This window comes from Ovis canadensis, chromosome 1 (genome assembly GCF_042477335.2).
Source record: "Ovis canadensis isolate MfBH-ARS-UI-01 breed Bighorn chromosome 1, ARS-UI_OviCan_v2, whole genome shotgun sequence".
Taxonomy (NCBI): domain Eukaryota; kingdom Metazoa; phylum Chordata; class Mammalia; order Artiodactyla; family Bovidae; genus Ovis; species Ovis canadensis.
The window spans coordinates 116,046,589-116,071,001 of NC_091245.1; the positions used below are offsets into that span (position 1 = coordinate 116,046,589).

A 24,413-nucleotide genomic window follows, 5' to 3' on the forward strand; every position below is an offset into this window, starting at 1 on the left:
GTTTTAACTATACCTCACAATACGTAGTTTCAAAGATTTCCTGATGCCCTTAATATGAAGTATGTGCTGATAATTTCACTTTTTTTAAGACATAAATAAATATTATTTATGTAAATGAACTGAACAACAGCAACAATGATATGATCATCAAATTTGTAGACAAATTGATAATGTGATGTGGTCAAAAAATGCTATTAACAGTATGACTTCATATAGCATTAATATTCTACCCTGATCAGATCATAGGTGGAGTATTGTTTTCAGCTTAAAGTTCATACAAATTGAGCACTTCTCATCATTTTTATTTTTCATAGGAAATATAAGCAAATGAGGGAAAAGGCATGAAGAACCAAAATATATACAATAAAATCTTTTGAGCCCGTCTCCCTCCTCAGAGACTACTACTATTAATTTCTCCTGTTAGATGTACCATGTTTAAAACGGAGTAGTTCAGTTCAACAATGACTGGGTGCCCTGTTTGTGCCAGACATGGTGTAAGGTGCTAGGGAATCAAGTCATTTAGAATCAGCCCTTACAGCCCAGCCAGGTGCTTTGTGATAACCTGAAGGGGCAGGATGGGGGTGGTGGTGGAGTGGGGTGGAGGGAGGCCCAAGGAAGTGATATATATATAATTACGGCTGATTCAAGTTGTTGTACAGTAGAAACTAACACAACATTGTAAAGCAATCTTCCTCCAACTGAAAAATAAGTAAAAAAAAAAAAGAATCAGTCCTGTGTAGTAATGGAGACAGACACAAAACAGATCATTTCAACAAAATATAAACCTTTATTTTCTTAAAGTATACAAAGAACATTTCTGAGATTTCTCCCAGTTGCATTGTATCTGCCATTTTCATGTGTATCTCCCACAGGCATCTTGAGCTAGACACATCCAAAACTCAATCATCAGCCACCTCCCCCAGTGAGTTCACCTCTACATTTCCTAAATCAGAAAACGGCATTCCATTTATCCAGGCTCAAGCCAGAAAACTCTCACTTAGCAGATATTTATCAAGCATCTACAGTGTCTAAGAACTTCCAGGCTGTGAACATACGATAGCAAACAGGGTCTTCACTAAAACTTGTTTATGGAACTCTACCCTTTATTTCTCTCACCTCTGCCCTTCCAATTCAGTTGTCAAATCTTGCCAGTTCTACTTCCTGAATTCCTCTGGGATTTATATTTCCATCCACACTGGCAGCCCTAGTACAGGCTGCCATCTTCTTTTCCTTGGCTTGGATTACTACAATCATGGCCTAACTGGTTTTCCTTCCATTAGTCTTGCCACTCCTCAATTCCATTTTCTCACAGTAGCCAGAGTCATCACCTAAAATACAAACCTAATCATGTTAAAACCCTTCAAACTTACTATTATCTTTAGGAAGAAGGTCAAATGCCTTAATATTATCAGCAATACTCTTCATGATCTGGGCCTGTTTACTTCCCCAGCCCTGCATCTAGAATCTCTGTTCCTGGACTATGCTTTCCTCTCACATCTGGGCCTTTACGGTTATCTCTATCTTGCCCTCCAGCCTTTAACCTGGCTAATTCCTATCTATTCACAAGCATGGGACCATTCAGACTGAACCACATTTTTTTAATTCGTGTTTCCCTTCCCTATGAGAATATAAGCTCTGTCACATCAATTATTAGATTGATTTCTACATTTACTTGTTCATTATTATATTTCCATATATAGCTCAGTGTCTGGCACAAAATAAGAGGCTAAGTATTTTCTGGATAAATCAATCAACACTCAGAAAGTCACAAGGAAAGTCACTAGCTCAGTCTGTGGATTAGGGAAAGGCTTTTTAGAAGACATCTGAAAAATAAGTAAAGAAAGCAAGAGTTAGACAAAGAAAATCAAGACAGTCCAGAGAGTGTCAATGAGAATATGAAAGTTCTGTAAGTGTAAAACAGCATCATGAATGGGACATGGGTGTGATGGGAGATGATAGCGGAAATATAAACAGTGGTGAGATTATGGAGGTCCTAGGATACAGGCTATGGAGGTAGACTTTATCTTGTAGGTGATGGTGGTGGTGGCAGGGGGCGGGGGAGGGTTGTAGACATTTAAACAGACCAGTAAAATGGTCAGATTTACATTTAAGACTGATCATTCCAGCTGCTACTGAAAAGACAAATTGGGGGATATAGGTGAGGGTTGTAAGGCTGGAGGCAACAGTGAGATAGACTGGTAGTTGGAATAAAAGGAAGGGACAAATTAGAATCTGAATGCCTCATGAGACCTCCCAAATAGATCTATCTAGTAGGCAAATAAAAGTCTGAGTCTCAAGGAAGAAGTCAGATATAGCAGTACTTTTAGGATCCTTAAGCAAATAGCTTAAAACAATCAGTATGTATGGTACTCTGAAGGGGAATATTCATGCAGAAAAAGAGAAAAAAAAAATCAAGGTTTAAACTTATACTATTTAAAGGACACACAAAGAAAGAGCCCCTAAGAAGCATGAGATAAGTAGAACAAACAGGAGAAGAGCAAAGGGATTTAGGTTTCAAGAAGGGTCTGATCAAAGGTGTCAGAGGTAACAGAGGGTCTAGAAAGCAGCACTGATCAACAGCACGGGTAGAGTGGGGGCTATTCATTTTCCAAGATCAATAAGAGAGGCAGATAAATGTGGGGTGGACAGGAAGTTAAGATAGGTTACTTGTATTTTCTCAATTAACTAGGTACAAGGTTGCTGGAAATGTTTGTGGCCCCTAGGAAATCTCCATCCTCAAATCAGTGGGTCTTTGATGGCAAGGAGGGCATAAGACCCAGTCTTAGTAATTCACCTATTCCTACCACACTAGACCAAGTGAATCAATTTTTCATCCTTACTAACCCACTAAAAAAAAGTAGAAGCAATCTGGAAATCTTGTCACTTAAAAAGAGATTAAAAAAGTTTAACCAAAAGCACTAGCTACCACAGGAACACCACCTGAGTTAAAGACGAAGTCCTAGTTGCAGGCTGTGACGGCCTCACTGAGCATCCCGTCTTGTCAGCCAAAGGTCTCTCAGTCTTTACAGGTCTGTCATCTGGGACCTCAAGCGCAATCTAGAACAGAAAAAGAACACGAACTAAAAAAGGAACTGGCATAAAAATTGCAGGCACATGTGAATGTGTGTTAAGTGCTTGAAAAATACCATTTAGACAACTCTAGTCAATAAAAAAAGAAGTTGGAAGCTGAGGAAGGAGGAGGTAGTTATCACTGAAAGTTATAAGACTGGGAGCTGACAAATGATAAAGGAGTGTCAAGAACTGGAGTAAGCTGAAGCTGCAGACCAAGAATCTGCTGTATGTCATTTTGTGTTATTTCCTCCAAGGTGCTCAGCTGGAGATTTGTGGGACAGATTCAGGATTAAGGTCTTGACAGGCACTGGGGTCTGAGGCAAGGAAACACAGGGCATCTGGATATTGATAAATCATGCGGTCTAGGCTGGGAAGGAAGGTAATGGCAGGAGGGCTGAGAGGGAAAATGAAATATAAGAGCACATATGGACCATGTGAGGGTATATAGGTGCAGGGGAGAAAGATGTTGCAGCCACAAAGAGTAATGGAATCTAATTTTCTGCGGTAGTTAATGTCTTTATGAATGATGACAAAACTCTAGACAGTCTAGGTTGGGATTTCTGTATTTCTGATGTTCTGCCTTCTACTCCACAATGACCAGTAACAGACAACTAAATGTTGAAAAGTCAGATCTACCCTTATAATCAAGACAACCTGAATAAATACCTATTAGTTTTTTCTTAACTTTAATTCTAATAAACTACCAACCTGCCATATCTACAGTAAAATTATCCCCCAAATACACAATTATTAGCCTATAAATACCATCATTCTGCTCTTCTTTTACCTCATTTTTCTCTCTCCGTATGGTTTGCAGGATATTTTACTGAGACAGTGTATAAATAATAATAGTCAAAATAACTAGTAATATTAATAATTATTCTGCCAAATACTTTACATGAATAAATCTAACCTTCATGACACCCTATAAATCAGATATTATAGCTATTTTAAAAATGCAGAAACCAGTTTAGTTAGGTTAAGCAAGCTGTGTGAGTCCACATAGATGGTAAGCAGTGTAATGAGGGATTTAAAGCCAGCTTCTTCTGACTCAAGATCTGAGCTCTCAGCCTTTACTGCTAACTATATTCCTTTTCTCTGTTTCTAAGAAGATATGGCCTAGTGGAGTTACGTGCATTCACAAGTAATCAGCTTGATTTGGCAAGTGCCAATGAGAAAGGTCTCTTTTTTCCAGACTCAATGTTTTAAAAAAATCTATTTCCTAACTAATTTTTGAGTTTTATTAGATTCAGACTTTTGAGAATGACATCAGTAAATGGACATAAAGGGGAAAAGAAAGCCCTAAACTACTGAATATGAAATGCACTTTTACTTCAAATCAGCATAAATTTCTATATTAATAGGTAGAGCCTTTACTCCCCCATACAACAAAGTACAAGAATTTGTGTCTACTGTCAATACAATCTTTCCAGCATTATTCTTCACTTGATTCAGTGCAGATTTCCTAACCAGTACATCACCCTCACTAATTAATACTGTACCCTGCAGTCCGATGCAAGTTCTATTATATCTTCCAGTGTCCCAATACATAATAAAACTAAATGGTTGTCCCCCATTCTCCCCGACAACTAAGCCATCCTATCGTCCCATCTTCTGCTGCACGGCCTTGATTTGTGACTAGGTATGAGGCGCCTGCCCCTCGTTCAGGCATCAACTATAGAATCCAACTCACTGAGGGACATGTGTGTTCAGGGAACAGTTCAGTGTTGGAAGGCACTGGCAGTGCCTGGCTCTTGTGGCAGCATGAAAGAAGGGAGGCAGAAGAAAAGACCAGGATTCTATCCTACATGGGAGTAGGAACTAGCAACCCACTCCATTATTCTTGCTTGCAAAATGCCATGGACAGAGGATCCTGGTGGGCTACAGTCCATAGGGTCACAAAGAGTTGGATGCAACTGAAGTGACTTAGCATGCACGCACGAACTTCTGCACATAGCTTTCGGTGGCATAATTTCCCTGAATTAACCCCTAAGTTGATGATGGTATCTATTAGCCCCTTTTCCCTTTTTAATGAATCCTAAAAGAGATATTGTGGATCACAAAAAACTATGGAAAATAAGAGATGGAAATACCAGACCACCTTATCTGCCTCCTGAGAAATCTGTATGCAAGTCAGGAAGCAACAGTTAGAAAGGGACATGGAACAGACTGGTTCCAAACTGGGAAAGGAATACGTTAAAGCTGTATATTGTCACCCTGCTTATTTAACTTATATGCACAGTACATCATGTGAGATGCAGAGCTGGATGAAGCACAAGCTGGAATCAAGACTGCCGGGAGAAATATCATTAATCTCAGATATGCAGAGGACACCACCCTTATGGCAGAAAGTGAAGAACTAAAGAGCCTCCTGATGAAAGTGAAAGAGGAGAGAGTGAAAAGCTGGCTTAAAACTCACATTCAAAAAACTATCATGGCATCCAGCCCCATCACTTCATGGCAAATAGATGGGGTAACAACAGAAACAGTGACAGACTTTACTTTTGGAGGCTCCAAAATCACTGGAGATGGTGACAGCAGCCATGAAATTAAAAGACACTTGCTCCTTGGAAGAAAAGCTATTACCAACCTAGACAACATATTAAAAAGCAGAGACATTATTTTTCTGACAAAGGTCTGTCTAATAAAAGCTAAGGTTTTTCCAGTAGTCATGTATGGATATAAGAGTTGGACTATAAAGCAAGCTGAGCGCCGAAGAATTGAAGCTTTCGAACTGCGAGGGTGAGAGTCCCTTGGACTGCAAGGAGATCCAACCAGTCCATCCTAAATGGTATCAGTCCTGGGTGTTCATTGGAAGGACTGATGCTGAAGCTGAAACTCCAATACTTTGGCCACCTGAGGCGAAGAACTGACTCGTTGGAAAAGACCCTGATGCTGGGAAAGATTGAAGGCAGAAGAGGACGACAGCGGGTGGGATGGTTGGATGGCATCACCGACTCAATGGACATGAGTTTCAGCAAGCTCGGGGAGTTAGTGATGGACAGGGAAGCCTGGCGTGCTGCAGTCCATGGGGTCGCAAAGAGTCAGACATGACTGAGCGACTGAACTGAACTGAAAAGAGATAATACCTGTAAGCATCCAACACAGAACCCGGGGGCTCTGCTCAAAAAACATCAACATTATTATCACTCTGAGTCTCTATGACTTACCTTGCCCCACTGACAGCCCCAAGTCCTCCTTTCCTTCTTACCCTGAGCTTAGCTTAAGTCTCCAGAAACCCTCTATTCATTTTCGCTCTACATCTCCAAAGCCAAACACGTCCATGGACCTCGGGAATTCCGCGGCAACGCCGGACTACTTCCCCAAACCGCGGCTCTGTCACTTCCTGCAGAAGTTCCGACTGATCGTCAACTCCGCGAAAAATAGTTCCGCCTAGAGCCCAGCGTTCTCTCTCGCAACTCCAGCGCCAACCGCTCTAAGCATATTGAGCCCAGCCGGTACCCGGCGCGGCTGGAGCGCAGGAAGTGGGCGGGGCGGAACGGGGAGGGACTTCCAGGGGGAGGCGGCTGGTTTGAAAATTGACAACGGTCGATGTTTGCTGACCTTTGACTTTGCGTGTAGCTGCTCCACGGACTCGCCGCTGTCCTGTGGGCGGCTGCTGCGGTAGGTGAGAGCAAAGAGACGCGCGTGGACGGAGTCCGGGAGACAGTGTGTGCTTTCTCGCTCTGGAGCCACGGGCCTGACTGTTTTCGTTCCACGCGTCGCTGGGGAGGAGGCTGCAGAAGCCCGCCTTTGGGTGCTGCGGGTGAGCGCATAGGTCGTTTTCGTTAGATTTTAGTCCCCAAAACAATCTGAACTCATTTCCTACGAAACGAATATCTGCCGTCTGGTACAGCAAAGATTACTCGAGAAGAAACTTGCAGTCCAGTTGGTCAGTTGAAGGTTGTATTTCTATATTTTTAACCGATTTATTTAGAAGCTAATGGGGTTCCAGATGGTGTCATAAATTTCCGTTACTCACACATCGCTTAACCAAAGTCAAAACCAAAAATCGAAAGGCTAAAATATCATGTTGTTGTTCAGTCGCCAGGTCGTGTTCTTTGCGATCCACTGGACCGCAGCTCGTCATGCTGCGGTGTGATATTAGAAATATCATGCTTAATCCAAAAGTCAGAGGAAGAGGGCGATGTATATATAGCGCTTTGCGTGCATGGCGCGATCATTTTTCCCTGAATAACTTCGGGAAACTTTTAATTTTTTGGGGGTTGGGACTCTTTTCTCTTTGTTTAGCATCGGCTCCCTGGCCTTCTGATTTCCACGATGTAGTTTGTTTTAGAAAAATGAACCTACTGTGCGCTGGTTTGTGGTGTTGCAGATAATGGGACACCGAGAGGTGATTAGCAGTAAATGACCTGCTACTTTACATATTAGGTCATTTATATACTTTATTTCACCAGAGAGCTCAAACTGGATTGGAAGGCCTCTTCACCTGTCTTTTTCTCTCCCTCTCCTCCCTATTCCGTTCTCCCTCCCTCTCCACATACTCGTGAATAAATTGGAACTGAATTTGTACTATCAAAGAAAATAGAAGTTAGATAGGAGAGATGGTTTCAAAGGGAAACATTGGAAGTTTGGGAAATGTCCTGGAAGAGACTAACTTGTAACAGAAAATTTATTAGGTTATTAAATTATAGAAGTTTTTAAAGCCAAGCAGAAACATTTGAATTTGATATGATGGGCAGGGCAAGTAATTATTTTTGTAAAGATGTTACCTGATGCATTTGTTGTTCTATGCAGATTAACTTGATGGCAAAGTGCACAAGTTTTAGAAGGTAGAGATGTGTGATAATAATTATGAAGATATTGTATTTTGCACCTCTTTCTCTATTGGAATAATCTCTGATCCAGATATATTAATAGTTTGTTTTGGAAAATTGACTTTTTTGCTGTCTTTCTTTGGGCAATGATTTTTAAATCTATGACTTAGATGAAAATATAGAATGCATATTTATGTTAAAAGGGACATATAACATGTGAGGTGTCAGAAGCTGGATACAAAAAGATTCTGACAGTAAGAGTTGGACTGTGAAGAAAGCTGAGCGCCGAAGAGTTGATGCTTTTGAACTGTGGTGTTGGAGAAGACTCTTGAGAGTCCCTTGGACTGCAAGGAGATCCAGCCAGTCTATCCTGAAGATCAGTCCTGCGTGTTCATTGGAAGGACTGATGGTGAGGCTGAAACTCCAATACTTTGGCCACCTCACGTGGAGTAGACTCATTGGAAAAGACCCTGATGCTGGGAGGGATTAGGGGCAGGAGGAGAAGGGGTTGACAGAGGATGAGATGGTTGGATGGCATCACCGGCTCGACGCACATGAGTTTGTGTGATCTCTGGGAGTTGGTGATGGACAGGGAGGCCTGGCATGCTGCGATTCATGGGGTCGCAAAGAGTCAGACACGACTGAGCAACTGAACTGAACTGAACTGATAGAAGGAAAGTCTGGAATTATGAAATTCAATAATAGGAAATTGGAATGATAGGAAATGTTTGCATTATGAAATTCAATAGTATGAAATAGGAATAATGGGGAATTCAGTCATAGGAAATACAAATCCTTAAGGTTCAAATAATCAGTTATGTAAAAAGAGCATGGAGAAGTCCTGGCTTGTGGACTACAAAGTCATATAAGAAGTCATGGAGAAGTGGGCTACGTTGAAAAAGTTCTGGGACTTGGAGTCAAACACACACACACACACACACACACACACACACACACGTTTGTCAGTAAGTGTTATAATAGCATGAGATCAGCAGTGACTATTGCCAACTCTATTGATATTCCACCGTAATCAGACCATATCTGGAGTGTTAGGTTCAGTTTGAGCATTACATTTTAAGAAGACTCCGTGAAGTAGTTTTAGAGGAAAGTGAGTAGAATGATAGTTTCTAAAACAGTCATAAATGGAGTGGCTATTCTTAAACTATACTTACTTTAGATCAGAGAGGACTAAGCAGAGAGATAGGATAGCTTTCTTCACATTTTTGAAAGTGGAGTCATGTGACTGAGGATTAATAAATTCTATTTAGCTGCAGTGACAAGAAGTAGGACCAGAAGATGAGTTATAACAAACTGATTTCTGTATAGTATGAGAAAGAATTATCTGATTATTAGAGCCACACTAAGGTGGACAAAAAGTTGCCTTGAGACAGTGAATTCTGTGATGTTTCAAATGTTTAAGCAGAACTGGGAAGTTATTTGTCAATCACTTTTCAGGGTGTTTAGCAGCTTGCTGGGCCTACTACCCACTAGATTCCAGTAGCATCCTCAGTCTAGTGCAGACAAGCAAAAGTGTCTCCAAACTTGTGAGAACAACTGCTCTAGGAGAACACAGGTGCGAATATTTCACTATTGAAGGACCTTGTAGGGAGTGGTGTTTTTGTTATTTTGTTTTTCAAGTTCTCACTCTGGTGATTTGAGTTCCTGCCAGTTACAGCTATTCATAGGCTTCCCTGGTGGCTCAGACGGTAAAGAATCTACCTGCAGTGCAGGTGACCTGTGTTCAATCCCTGGGTCAGGAAGATCCCCCGGAGAAGGGAATGGCAAGCCACTTCAGTATTCTTGCCTGGAGAATTCCATGGTCAGAAGAGCCTGGTGGGCTACAATCCATGGTGTCGCAAAGAGTGATGATGACATGACTGATGACTTTTACTCACTTACAGCTATTCTATTCTTGCTCTTTTTTTTTTCTCTCTGGTCCCACTTACATCTTAAACCTTCTTAATCTCACTGTGTATCATTAAATAGAATGTCAAATCAGAGTACAATGCAGCTTATTGTTTATTTACCCTGTGTTGCTGTTGTTTGTGTATAGATTCTGCTGATAGTGTTACCTATATATTTTACTTTGAAGATTAATTCTCAGGATCTTATTGAACTCTGCCTCCCAAACTTTAAAAAAAACAAAAAACATAGTTTCTCATCTGTCTGTTCAACCTAAGTCCTCTTTCCCATGAAAAAGAAAACGGCATTAGTTAAATTAGAAAATGACTGTGTTGCTTTAGAATAAAAGCTGTTTTAGAATATATATGTGTGTATATATATATGTGTGTGTAAATATGTGTGTGTGTATGTGTGTATATATTTGTTTTTAGTGTCACCTTACTAGGATGTGTGATGGTTTGATGATAGCACCACGTTAAATATAGCTCAACCCTGGCTTGTTAATTTTGTCCTTACATTTGTCAGCTTCCAGGTGGTGAGAACTGCTGGTTGTGCCATGTTTCTGACCTTTGTTTTTAATTCCTTCAAGCCAACAGGAGACTCCCAAGATGGAAACTTTGTCTTTTCCCAGATATAATGCAGCTGAAGTTGTGGTTCATATTCGAAACAAAATCTTAACAGGAGCTGATGGTAAAAACCTTTCCAAGAATGATCTTTCTCCAAATCCCAAGGTAAAACGTGGTTCTTCTTGCATGTGGTTAGTATACAGGCTACACTAGGTCTGTAATGTGTGGGGAAAGGCATGTATATCACTGTTTGATATAGGCTAGTAACTTTAATCTAGAGAAAATCTGTCAACTAGAGTTATTTTAAAATAACACTGTTTTTTATGTGGGGCAACTTCTGCATTCCCATTAGGAATTCAAGTCTTTAATGCAGTTGTTTTCTTCCAAAAAAATCTTCTAAACCATAGATGTATTACAGTATATTAAACTTTTTATTATTGGAGTAGTGGTCTGAGAGTATCATTTATTGGTAAAGCTTGAAGGAACTTACTCCAGGTAGTTTCCAATCACAAAAAGTGCTTAGAAGCAATCTTCTTGGAAAGCTTACAGATTAATTTTCTTGCATTAGGCCCCAACGGGGAATTGTCTTGTTTTGACAGATAGTATATTTTTATGTCTTTAGTTGTTAAATGCAAAAATGAACTATTCATGTGTCACAGAAAATCCCAAAGTCTCCTTCCATTTTCCTGTGTTCATCTTGAAGTGATAACATAATAAAACCTAGTTTAATGATGTAGAACTTAAACTTTTTGATCTTGATGACTCTTTAATTCCTTAAAATGGAAGCAATAATCTCAGAATAAATAAACTTGTTTGTATATGGATGACAAAAGGTTCTATACGCAGTGTTTTGGAATTGCTGATTTAGAAGATGAAAGTTAAAAATCCCATACTATCCTAATTAAATGTATACCTCCTGGATCATAGTAGTCCCTTAAACAGCTAAGGCATCTTAATTAACATCTGAGGCGTCAAACAAAATTTCCCATGTTCTTTTTAAAAATAAAACAAAACAAAAAAAACGCCCTCATTAGTTTTGTCATATGTTTGATGACATGTTTTGAAAGACTAACCTATTCTTCCATTCCCTAATATGGATAGATTGCCTGGATTAGATATGAATATTCTTGTTATCATTCTGTGTATAAGCGTAAACAACTGAACTTATTGACCAGTACATATGACTTAGCGCATATGAGCAAATTGATGAGTATATAAGGTGTTTTAAAATATGGAAAAATTAAGGATGAGATGTACGGAGAGAGTAACATGGAAACCTACAATACCATATGTAAAATAGATAGCCAACAGGAATTTGCTGTATGACTCAGGGAACTCAAACAGGAGCTCTAAAAATCTAGAGGGGTAGGATGGGGAGGGAGGCTCAGGAGGGAGGGCACACGGGTGTACCTATGGCTGATTCTTGTTGATGTTTGACAGAAAACAGCAAAATTCTATAAAGCAATTATCCTTCAATTAAAAAATAAAGTGGCAAAAAAAATATTTCAAGGGAAACGGAGTAATGTTGTCACTCTTCTTTTTATCCATTAACTACAGTATTGGACAGTAATGGTGATAGTGGTACAACAGAGTGTTAAAAATTATTTTTCTGTTATAGCCTGAAGTCTTGCATATGATCTACATGAGAGCTTTACAGATCGTATATGGAATTCGACTGGAGCATTTTTACATGGTGGGTTTAAGATGAAGCGAAATTATGTTCTTTTGCTGCATTTCTCCTGCTTACATTGAGTATTGGTTTTCAGGATAGGAGGTTCTTCACTTTATTTTTAGCAAAATCAAAGGCTTATTTAAAGTTAATGTCATTTACAAAGGAATCTTAGGTGTAGTAATGATATATATTGATAGCTTTACTAAGATGAAAACTACTACTGAAAACCTAGATGACACAAGTTATTGATTCCCTGCAGTTATTCATAAATTTCCAGGCTCATCTTCAGAGACTACAATAAGCAATAGCAAAGTCTTCACAGATACTGTTCTCTTCTCAGGAAAGACTTCCAAATTGGGATAAGAGATATGCACTGAGATTGAAAACAGTTGAAATAAAGCAGTTGAGCTTTTAGCAGATTAGGTATTTTTAGTAGGAAGATTATTTTTCTTAATCTTTTTTTGCTGTTAAGTCTTCAGGGCATCAATTGAAGATGTACAAAAAAGCAATATCTGTAGAATCTCAATATGTATTGTTTGAAAATCGAAAGGTTTGTCTTTTATTTGCTGTGAAAACTTGTTAAGGCTTAGTTTCTTTGTCTATAAAATAAAGTTAGTACTCTGTTCTACTGTTATTACAGAAATTAAGAAGGGATATGTTAAGAATATGTTTATATAATTTAGGAGGGTACCTGATATTTAGCAAATGCTAACCATTACCCCTTTATTTTTTCATTCATTTAAAAAGTCTTTACTGAGCACTCACTATGAACTGAGCATTATTAATATTAGTGACATGTCAGGTTTGGGCCAGGATCTGCCTTGCTTGTTCAAATTAATGATAGTAAGTTAATATATTTTGATTTTAATATGTGATTAAACTTTCTTAAGGTTGAAAATTTTTCTCATTTTGTCTAATCAATTTGTAACTTGAATTTTGTGATTTATTACATTTAGATGCCAGTGAACTCTGAGGTCATGTATCCACATATAATGGAAGGCTTCTTACCAGTCAGCAATTTGTTTATTCACTTGTAAGTAAAGAGTCATTATTTTCTTAGTCCACATTCATATTTACATTACATTTGGCTTTCTTAAAGACATAATTTTCTTTGGAAAGGAATTTCTACCATTTTTCTCTCCATTCCCTCCCTAAATACTCAAAATTGTACATTTCCAGCAATATAGCTAGCTGCCCCCACTTCAGTTCTTTCAGTTGATGTATTAAGATACTATGAGTCTAAAATTGTTAGAGTTTTGCATCTTAGAGAGTCCTAGTACTTCCAAGAGTATGTGTTGTTTATTAGAATCTATAACTATACCTTGGTATTACATGAATACTTTTGTAATATACAGAAAAAGTAGATTTCAGTGCTATATGATTATGTATTGTAGACTTCTGACTCAGTCCTATGATATTGAGAAATATATCCAGAAATCTTTTTGATAAAAAGATGTTTATCCTTTTTGACTTAGTATGTAACTCAAAAGATACTTTTCAATATGCTTGCTCCACTTTATCTTCAAGGGACTCATTTCTGCCCATCTGTCGGGTGAATGACTTTGAGATTGCTGATATTCTATATCCAAGTAAGTGAAAATTAAGACAGTTTTTAATGTTTGGCCTTAATCTAACATTTTACCTTTCTATCAATAATGTGAAAAAAAGAAAAGACTTAATGGAACTTAGATTTAGAAAGTGTGTCTTGATTCTCAAGGATGAATTTTTTAATACCCCATTATTGGAAATTATTCCTTTGTAAAGTCACAGAAAAGCTGTTTTTTTGATTAGTTTTTCTTAACTCCTTACATTTGAAAATGTTCTGTAAGTTTGAGATTATGAATACAAACAATATGTAAGCTGTGATGTTGCATAATGAATTAATCATACCAGTTTTATCAAATATCATAATTACTTTTTACCATGAAGAAAACAACTTTTAACAGGATAATCATGATAGTCATGATATTGTATTAAAATGTAAAGTTCTCCTAATTTTGTGTCCCTTAATTTATTTGACTCTTTAGTGTTTACAAATCAAGTTATTTTATGTTTCAAGATATTAGGTGTACTATATAAAAATTTATTTTTATCCCATTTTGGATCTCTTTTTTTGTTTATTGGCATATAAATTATACAAAATAAAAATTCACTAATTTTAAATGCATAACTGGATAAATCTTAGTAAAAATATATAGTTATATAACCAGCACCACAGTCATGACCCGCAAAGTTCCCTTATATCCCTTTACAGTCTACTTTTTATCCCTGTAATATTTTGACTTTTCAGAACCTCATGTAATTGAAATCATATAGTCTTTAGTCTTTTGTGTCTGGCTTCTTTAATTTAGCATAGTGCTTTTGAGATTTGTCCACGTTATTGCATTTATTAGTACTTTGTTCTTTTATTTTAGAGTAGCAGTCTATCATAAGTATACAGTTTATTTATCTGTTGTCCAGTTGGTAAGACGTTTGAATTGCTTCCTGTTTTGGCCATTGTGTATAAAGTTGCTGTGAACATTAGTGTACAGATCTTTGTATGCACATATTTTCATTTCTATGGATAAAGGTTGCTGTTGTTCAGTTGTTCAGTCTTGTCTGACTCTTCGTGACCTCATGGACTGCAGCACACTAGGCTTCCCTGTCCTTCACCATCTCCCAGAGCTTGCTCAAACTCAAGTCCATGGAGTCAGTGATGCCATCCAACCATTTCGTCCTCTGTCGTACCCTTTTCTTCCTGCTTTCAATCTTTCCCAACACTGGGGTCTTTTCTAATGAATCGACTTTTTACATCAGGTGGCCAAAATATTAGAGCTTCAGCTTCAGCATCAGTCCTTCCAATGAATAGTTAGGACTGATTTCCTTTAGTATTGAATGGTTTGGTCTCCTTGCAGTCCAAGGGACTCTCAAGAGTCTACTCCAACACCACAAATCAGAAGCACCGATTCTTCGGCATTCAGCCTTCTTTATGGTCCAACTCTCACATCCATACATGACTACCAGGAAGAGCATAGCTTTGACTATATAGATCTTTGTTGTCAAAGTGTTTTTCCTAATTTTTAATATGCTATCTAGGTTGGTCATAACTTTTCTTCCAAGGAGCAAGTGTCTTAATTTTGTGGCTGCAGTCACCATCTCCAGTGATTTTGGAGCCCAAGAAAATAAAGGCTGTCACTGTTTCCATTCTTTCCCCATCTATTTGCTATGAAGCTAAGGGACTGGATGTAATGATCTTGGGTTTTTGAATGTTGAGTTTTAAGGAAGCTTTTCACTCTCCTCTTTCACCTTCATCAAGAGGCTTTTTAGCTCCTCTTCACTTTCTGCCATAAGAGTGGTGTCATCTGCATATCTGAAGTTATTGATATTTCTCCTGGCAGTCTTCATTCCAGCTTGTGCTTCATCCAGCTCGGCATTTCACATGATGTACTCTACGTATAAGTTAAATAAGCAGGGCAACAAAATACAACCTTTCACAATTTTGAACCAGTCTTTTATTTCATGTTTGGTTCTAACGGTTGCTTTTTGACCCGCATACAGGTTTCTCAGGAGGCAGGTAAGGTCTGGTACTCTCATCTCTTTAAGAATTTTCCACAGTTTGTTGTGATCCATACAGTCAAAGGTTTTCAGGTCAGTTCATTTCAGTCACTTAGTCATGTCTAACTCTTTGTGACCCCATGGACTGCAGCACACCAGGCCTCCCTGTCCATCACCAACTCCCGGAGTTTACTCTAACTCATGTCTATCGAGTCAGTGATGCCATCGAACCATCTCATCTTCTGTTGTCCCCTTCTCCTGCCTTCAATCTTTCCCAGCATCAGGGTCTTTTCAAATGAGTCAGTTCTTCGTCTCAGGTGGCCAGAGTACTGGAGTTTCAGCTTCAGCATCAATCCTTCCAGTGAATATTCAGGACTGATTTCCTTTAGGATGAACTGACTGGATCTTCTTACAGTCCAAGGGACTCTCAAGAATCTTCTCCAACACCACAGTTCAAAAGCATAAGTTCTTCAGCGCTCAGCTTTCTTTATAGTCCAATTCTCACATCCATACATGACTACTGGAAAAACCATAGCCTTGACTAGACGGACCTTTATTGGCAAAGTAATGTCTCTGCTTTTTAATATGTTGTCTAGGTTGGTCATAACTTTTCTTCTGAGGATTAAACATCGTTTAATTTCATGGCTGTAGTCACCATATGCAGTGATTTTAGAGCCCAGAAAAATAAAGTCAGCCATTGTTTCCACTGTTTCCCCATCTATATGCCATGAAGTGATGGGACTGGATGTCATGATCTTCGTTTTCTGAATGCTGAGCTTTAACCCAACTTTTTTACTCTATTCTTTCATTTTCATCAAGAGGCTCTTCAGTTCTTCTTCACTTTCTGCCATAACGTTGGTGTCATCTGCATATCTGAGGTTATTGGTATTTTTCTCATCAATCTTGATTCCAGCTTGTGCTTCATCCAGCCTAGCATTTCTCATGATGATACTCTGCATATAAGTTAAATAAGCAGGGTGACAGTATACAGCTTTGACATACTACTTTCTTTGTTTGGAACCAGTCTGTTGTTCCATTTCCATTTCTAACTGTTGCCTCCTGACCTGCATACAGATTTCTCAAGAGGCAGTTCAGGTGTTCTGGTATTCCCATGTCTTTAAGAATTTTCCACAGTTTGTGGTGATGCACACAGTTAAAATACTTTGGCATAATCACTAAAGCAGAAATAGATTGTTTTCTGGAACTCTTTTGCTTTTTCAGTGATCCAGCGGATGTTGGCAATTTGATCTCCGGTTCCTCTGCCTTTTCTAAAACCAGCTCGAACATCTGGAAGTTCATGTTTCGCGTATTGCTGAAGCCTGCCTTGGAGAGTTTTAAGCATTACTTTACTAGCGTGTGAGATGAGTGTAATTGTGTGGTAGTTTGAGCATTCTTTGGCATTGCCTTTCTTTGGGATTGGAATGAAAACTGACCTTTTCCAGTCCTGTGGCCACTGCTGAGTTTTTCAAATTTGCTAGCATATTGAGTGCATCACTTTCACAGCATCATCATTTAGGACTTGAAATAGCTCAACTGGAATGCCATCACCTCCACTAACTTTGTTTGTAGTGATGCTTCCTAAGGTCCACTTGACTTCACATTCCAGAATGTCTGGCTCTAGGTGAGTGATCATTCCTTCGTGATTATCTGGGTTGTGAAGATCTTTTTTGTATAGTTCTTCTGTGTATTCTTGCCACCTCTTTTTAATATCTTCTGCTTCTGTTAGGTCCATACCATTTCTGTCCTTTATCGAGCCCATCTTTGATGAAATGTTCCTTTGGTATCTCTAATTTTCTTGAAGAGATCTCTAATCTTCCCCATTCTATTGTTTTTCTCTATTTCTTTGCATTGATCACTGAGGAAGGCTTTCTTAACTCTCCTGGCTATTCTTTGGAACTCTGCATTCAGATGGGATAAATACTAAAAGTAGAAATGCTGGTTTATATAGTAAGCACATGCTTAACCTTTACGGAAACTGCCAAACTGTTCTTCTAAGTGGCTGTATCGTTAAGCTCTAGTGCATTGCCATTGGCAGTATGGGATAGTTTCAATTCCTCTACATCCTTCTTGTACTCGATGCTGTAGGTTTTTAACTTGACATGCTAAAGGCTATCTCTGGGTTTCCCAGGTGGCACAGTAGTGAAGAATCCACCTGCTAATGCAGGAGACACAAGTACATGGGTTTGATTCCTGGATCAGGGAAGACCACGTGGAGTAGGAAATGGCAACCCACTCCAGTATTCTTGCCTGGAAAATTCCATGGACAAAGAAGCATGGTGGGCTACAGTACATGGATCACAAAAAGTGGGACATGACTGAGCCCGCATGCACGCAAAGACTGTCTAGTTATGTTTCATGGTTTCAATTCACATCTCCCTCATGGCTAGATAATAATGAGCAAACTTTCATATGCTTATTTGCTTTGGAAGTATATATTTGAATCATTTAGCTAGCTTTTAAAAATTGAATTGTTTGTCTTGTGATTGAGTTAGAAGGTTTCTTCAGATATTTTGGAAACAAGGAGTTTATCAGATACATGTTATACAGGTTTTTCCCTTGGGCTGTTACTTGCTTTTTCAATTTCATAACCATGTCTTTTCAAAAGCAAGATGTATTTCAGTTTTTAATATTCCAATTGATATTTTTTCTTTTGTCATTCATAAAACTATTTTTTGCATTCTATCAGAAAATCTTGGCCTCAAGGATTTATTTGACTAAATTTTACTCCTTTATTTTGCTGTAAGCGTATTATAGTTTCCGCCTTTATTATTTAATGCCTAAAATTTTTGAATATCATGTGAGGCAAAGGGCAAGGTTAATTTTTTCCTTTATGCATATGATTATCAAAGTATTCTAGCATCACTCATTGAAAAGCTTATCCTTTTGCCATTGAACTACCCTGGCACTTTTGTCAAAACTAATTGATTCTGCACATCTATTAGGATGGCAGAAATCTAAAACACTGACAATACCAAATGCTGATGAGGAAGGATATGGAGCAACAGGAACTTTCATTTATCTCTTGTGGGAATGCAAAATGGTATAGCAGCCTTGGAAGACAGTTGTCAGTTTCTTACAAAGCTAAGTGTATTCTTACTGTACGATCTAATACTCATGTGCCTTGTTATTTATCCAAACATCTAGAAAGCGCATGTCCACACAAAAACCTGTTAACATCTTTTTGCAGCTTTATTCATAATTGTCAAAACCTAGAAGCAAGCAAGACATCCTTCAGTAGGTGAATGGATGAAATAGTACATCAAGCCAGGGGAATATTACTTAGTGCTATAAAGAAATGAGTTATGAAGCAATAAAAAGACGTCAGGAATCTCAGATGCGTATCACTAAGTATAAGAAGTCAGTCTGCAAATGCTATTTACAGTACTATTACAATTATGACAATCTGAAAAAGGCAGAAACTATGAAGATAGTAAAAAGATCATTGTTTGCCAGGGACTGCGGGAGGAGAAAGAATGGATAGCCAGGGCAGAGAGGATTTTTACAGCAGTGAAACTATCCTGTATAATACTGTAGTTATACAGTGTTATATTTGTGTCATTATACCTTTGTCATATATATGGAATTTAGAAAGAAGGTAACAATAACCCTGTATGCAAGATAGCAAAAGAGACACAGATGTATTGAACAGTTTTTTGGACTCTGAGGGAGAGGGCGAGGGTGGGATGATATGGGAGAATGGCATTGAAACATGTAAAATATCATACATGAAACAGATCGCCAGTCCAGGTTTGATGCATGAGACAGGGTGCTCAGGGCTGGTGCACTGGGATGACCTTGAGGGATGGGATGGGGAGGGAGGTGGGAAGGGGGTTCAGGATGGGGAATACATGTATACCCATGGCTGATTCATGGCAACGTATGGCAAAACCAATACAATATTGTAAAGTAAAAATAAGTAAATAAATAAAAAGGCCTATACCTTTGTCAAAATCTGTAAAATGTACAGATTTCTATGTACATTCCAAGAGTGAATTCTGATGTAAACTATGAACTTTGACTAATATTGACATGTCATTGTAGGTTCATCTTTTGTCACAAATGTACCACTCAGGTGGGGGATGTTGATAGTGGAGTAGGCTATATCAGGACATAGAATACATGGAAACTCTACTTCCTGCTTAATTTTTCTGTGAACCTAAAGTACTCTAAAGAATCTGCATTAAAAAGTCAGTTACTATATGTATTTCTGGCTGCATCCTTCGCTCCGTTGATCTATATGGTGTCTCTGCACCAACCATACTACCTTGATTACTTCAACCTTTATAGTAAGTCTGGAAATCAGGCAGTGTTTAAGTTCTCCAACTTTGTTCTCTTATTTCATAATTGTTTTAGTTATTCTGGTCTTTTGTATTTTCATATAAATTTTAGAACTAGCCGGTCACTTCTGTGCTCCTCTACCCTCCATAATCTCCTAGAATTTTGACTGAGATTACTTTGAATGTATAGTTCATTTGGTGGATAATTGAGACAACTTGATAATATTAGGTCTTGTAATCCAAGTGTATTTACCTCCATTTATTTAGGTTGTCTTTAATTTTTCATGACTATGTTTTATAATTTTCAGAGTACAGGTCAGATTCATTTTGTTAAATTTATCTGAAAGTAATGTGTATTTCTTTCAGTTTAAATTTTGGATGGATTGGTCATTGCTAGTGTAGAGAGACAATTGATTTTTATATATTGACCTTATTTCTAATAGATTTTTAGAATAGATTCCTTAGGGTTTTCTACAGTTGTTTGAGGCAGTCCAGTTGTTTGAGAACAAAGACGGTTTTACATCTTGCCAATCTAGATGTATTTGACTTATTATTCTTTCTTTCTGCAGTGGCTAGGACTTCTAGCATAATGTTGAATAAAATGTTGAGAGTATGCATTATTGTGTTATTCCTATTCTTCAGGGGAAAGCATTTAGGCTTTTATCAGGAAGTATGTTAGTTATAGGATTTTCTTAGATGGCCTTTATTAGGGTAAGTAACTTCTCTTTGCATTTTGTATCATGAGTGGGTGTTCACTTTTGTTAAATTTCTTCTCTGTATCTAATGAGAAAATCATGTGCTTTCTCTTCTTCAGTCTAGTGGATTACATTGTTTGATTTTTGAATGTTAAGTCAACTTTGTATTCAGGATGAACCCTATTTGGTTATGATATAGTGTTTTTTAACATATTGCTGAATTTGATTTGCTAATATTTTGTTGTGTTTCTGTGAGCATGTTCATGAGAGCTGTTGGTCTGTATTTTTTTTGTAATGCCACTGCAGTGACAAATTTGGATATCAAGATATTGCTGGCTTTTCAGGATGAGTTTAGAGAGATTCCCTTTCATTTCCAGAAATAGTTATGTAAAACTTGTATTCTTTCTTTCTTAAATGTTTGTTAGAATTCACCAGTGAATCCAACTGAGATTGGAGTTTTCTCTATGAATTATTAATTAATTTATTTTTAAATAAATAACAGATTATGCTGGTTATTTCCAGAGCTACTAAGTGAGATTTGTAGCTTACCTTTTTTCAGAGAGTTTATCTATTTACTTTAAATGGGCAGATTTATTAACATAGCATTGCTCATATTTTTCCTGTATCATTGAACAGTCTTTGGGGTCAGCAGTGATGTCCCTCTCTCATTTTGACATTAATAATTTGTTTCTTCATTCATTTACTTTTCCCTGATCAATCTGGCTAGAAGTTTCTCAATTTTGCTGATGTTTTGAAAGGCTGAGCTTTTTGTCTCTCTAATTTTTAGCTATTTTATTTCTTTTTTTTGTTTTATTGGTTCTTGTGCTCATTGTTATTCCTTCTTGTTTCATGCTTGCTTTGGGTTTTCTTTTCTTTTTTTTCCCTCCAGTCTTTTAAAGATAGAAGCTGAGGCCATCAATTGAGACCTTTCTTTTTTCCTACCATAGATGTTTAATGCTATAAATTTCCCTCTAGCCTTGCTTTAGCTGCATCCCATGACCTTATTATAGATGTTTGTGTGATAGTTAGAATTCCTCTACATCCTCCCTGTACTTGACACACACACACACACACACACACACACACACATGCATTTGTGATTATAAATTTAATTTTATCTTCAACAGAGTAGTCCTGTGACACTCTGGCTTCGGGAATTGAGGCCGCATCCCTTCTGAGATATCTTTTCTTTTTGGAAGTTATTTCAGGATTATCATTGGTCAAAGACCAATTTCTAATCTAAATGCCTAATTTTGATAGTTCTTAGATCAAATATATAGTTTAAAATAAAAATCCTTATGGCAATGGGTCCACAATTTAGAGTTCTCAGAGGAGATTATTTCCTCACAGAGACGATGCAGAAACACTACTAACTTTGTCATTTCCCTGCATTTTTTCCCCTTAATCTACCATTTCACTAAGGATGTAGCCTTTCTAGAGTCCCACATCTTTTAGGGACCTCAGCTTCAATTCCCTGTGTCATGTGAGTCCAAGGTGTGATCAGCTGTTTCTTCATGAAAGTTAATAATCCAAACTAACTGCTTACTGAGCCTGGAGTTATTCTCTCTTGATTCTCCTCATGTCTGGCTGTTTTTAATAAGACTTTCTCTTTATCACAAGTTTTCAGCAAATTGATTATCATGTGCCTTTAAAGATTTTATTTTTGTCCCCCTTCCTTAGATATGTTTATAGTTCCTTGGATATGTTTATGTGTGTGTGTGAGTCACTCAGTTGTGTCCAACTCTGTGTGACCTCATGGACTGTAGCCCTCCAGGCTCCTCTGTCCATGGAGTTCTCCTGGCAAGAATAGTGGAGTGGCTTGCTACTTCCTCCTCCAGGGGATCTTCCTGACCCACGGATTGAACCCACATCTCCTGCATTGAAGGCACATTCTTTACCATCTGAGCCACCAGGGAAGCCTGGATATGTTTATAGTTTCTGTCAAGTTTGGAAAATATTTAGCTATTGTATAAAAGTTTTTTCTACGGTTCCTTTTTGTAGGACTCTAATTACACATTTATTATGCTGCTTGATATTGTCCTTAAGTTCCTAAATACTCTATTCATTTTTTTTCTCTCTGGCTTTCATTTTAGATAGCTTTTATTCCTATGTTTTCAGTTTCATTAATCCTTTCATCTGTAGATATAATCTGCCCTTAATCCTATCTATTGTATTTTTCATCTCAGATATTTTATTTTTCAACTGTAAAAGTTTGATTTGGGTCTCGTCTTTCTGTCCTTAAAATGCTATTGCTTTTCTGAACCTTCCTGAACAAACAGAATGTATTTATAGATTATGTTCATGAAGACTGAGTCAAGAAGATAGAGTTTTTATATATTCTAGCTTCCTTGGCCTCTTTAAACTCTAAAAATCCTATTTTTTTTTTTGTTCTCTCCGAACTCTAAATTCTGTCTTCATGTCTCAGCAATACCCAAGGTTCTGTTTGTGATCACCCTCAGGATATAGCCTAAAAATTCACTCAAGTGGTAGGCTAGTGCATTAGTAGGGTTCACCTCATTTACCTTTCTTGAAAATTGCTATTGTATATTACTTATAGTTCAGTGTCTACACTGAGAAGGCAATGGCACCATATTCCAGTATTCTTGCCTGGAAAATCCCATGGACGGAGGAGCCTGGTGGGTTGCAGTCCACGGGGTCTTGAAGAGTCGGACACGACTGAGCATCTTCACTTTCACTTTTCACTTTCATGCACTGGAGAAGGAAATGGCCACCCACGACAGTGTTCTTGCCTGGAGAATCCCAGGATCGCGGGAGCCTAGTGGGCTGCTATCTATGGGGTCACACAGCTGGACACGACTGAAGCAACTTAGCAGCAGCAGCAGCAGTGTTTACAACTTGTTATTTTGTACTTTTTATCTGTTTTTCTGCTTGTTTAGGATGGGATAGTATATCTGGTTTCTGTTCTCTCATGGCCAAAAATGCTTTTTGTTTTTGGGGGTTTTTCTTAAGATAATTGTGATCATTAAGTTAGAGCAGATATTCTGTACTTTGGTTAATTAGCATACAAATATTTTTTTCTGTATACTATAAGCAGAATATATGGTGGGAGAAAATAAATTTTCACTTATATTGTTTCAAAGATTTATTTAAGGAGGCTTGCTTTCTATTTTTAGAGGCAAAACGGACAACTCGGTTTTTAAGTGGCATTATCAACTTTATTCACTTCCGAGAAGCATGCCGTGAGACATATATGGAATTTCTTTGGCAATATGTAAGATTCAAATGTATTTTTGGGATCATATACCAGTTCAGTAACATCATTTATATATCAATAATATGTCTTGAAATGATTGTTACAGATAACTAACTTCTTATGGCCATTAGAATCAAATTTACATATTACATATATATGAAATTTCAAATTTAGTAAGCTTATCTTAGAATGAGATTTTCTTTTATATTTGGTATCATTAGGGAGAGGCTGAGTTATTTATTTAAATTTTGTACCAGAGACTCCTTTTCCTTTATTAGGAAATGGAGGGGAAGACAATATTGATACTTCTATTTTTTTTCTTTAGAGTTTAATAGATAGGATAATGTTCTTTAAATAATTGAGAAATTTGAAGTTTATATTTGCTTTCTAAATAATGGGCTAATTAGGCGTTTTGTTCTATTCATCTGCTTCAGCATTGCATTATAAGAACCAAGTAAATCACTTTAAACTCCTTTTACCAACAATTTAGAGAATTTGGAAAGATTTTGGGTCATCTGTGTGATTTGTTCCCATCTGCTCTCAGTTTGGGGTACCATCCTATTAGAAAAGCACGTGGTTAACACCAGAGAATTAGTACTTAAACAAGTGAGCTACGTAGATAAATATTTCCTTGTACAAATCGTGATCCGCCTATACTACCTAAGCATCAAATACTCTCCAAAGCATACAGATGTGTGTGCCC

The 24,413-nt window shown here is 37.7% G+C and overlaps 1 protein-coding gene and 1 long non-coding RNA gene across 12 annotated transcripts in view; one reads left to right on the forward strand and one right to left on the reverse strand.

Annotated features, from left to right (window-relative positions):
- Positions 1-764: 764 nt before the first annotated feature.
- On the reverse strand, positions 765-6,509 carry LOC138417393 (uncharacterized). Its single transcript, XR_011248103.1, has 3 exons — positions 6,243-6,509; positions 2,941-3,057; positions 765-1,328 (listed from the first exon to the last, which is right to left on the reverse strand). It is a non-coding gene; the product is annotated as an uncharacterized lncRNA (long non-coding RNA).
- Positions 6,510-6,514: 5 nt separating this feature from the next.
- The window catches only part of NUF2 (NUF2 component of NDC80 kinetochore complex), a 40,307-nt gene continuing 22,408 nt past the window's right edge, over positions 6,515-24,413 (forward strand). Inside the window, exons 1-7 of one of the 11 annotated variants that reach the window (XM_069547456.1) lie at positions 6,574-6,838; positions 8,054-8,259; positions 10,342-10,483; positions 11,937-12,011; positions 12,947-13,023; positions 13,518-13,579; positions 23,631-23,728. In XM_069547456.1, the coding sequence (XP_069403557.1) occupies positions 10,361-10,483; positions 11,937-12,011; positions 12,947-13,023; positions 13,518-13,579; positions 23,631-23,728 (435 nt within the window). In that variant the 5' untranslated portion in view covers positions 6,574-6,838; positions 8,054-8,259; positions 10,342-10,360. Of the gene's footprint in view, positions 6,976-8,053; positions 8,260-10,341; positions 10,484-11,936; positions 12,012-12,946; positions 13,024-13,517; positions 13,580-23,630; positions 23,729-24,413 lie in introns of all 11 variants that reach the window. The other 10 variants (XM_069547430.1, XM_069547434.1, XM_069547487.1 and 7 more) reach the window with 10 other exon arrangements.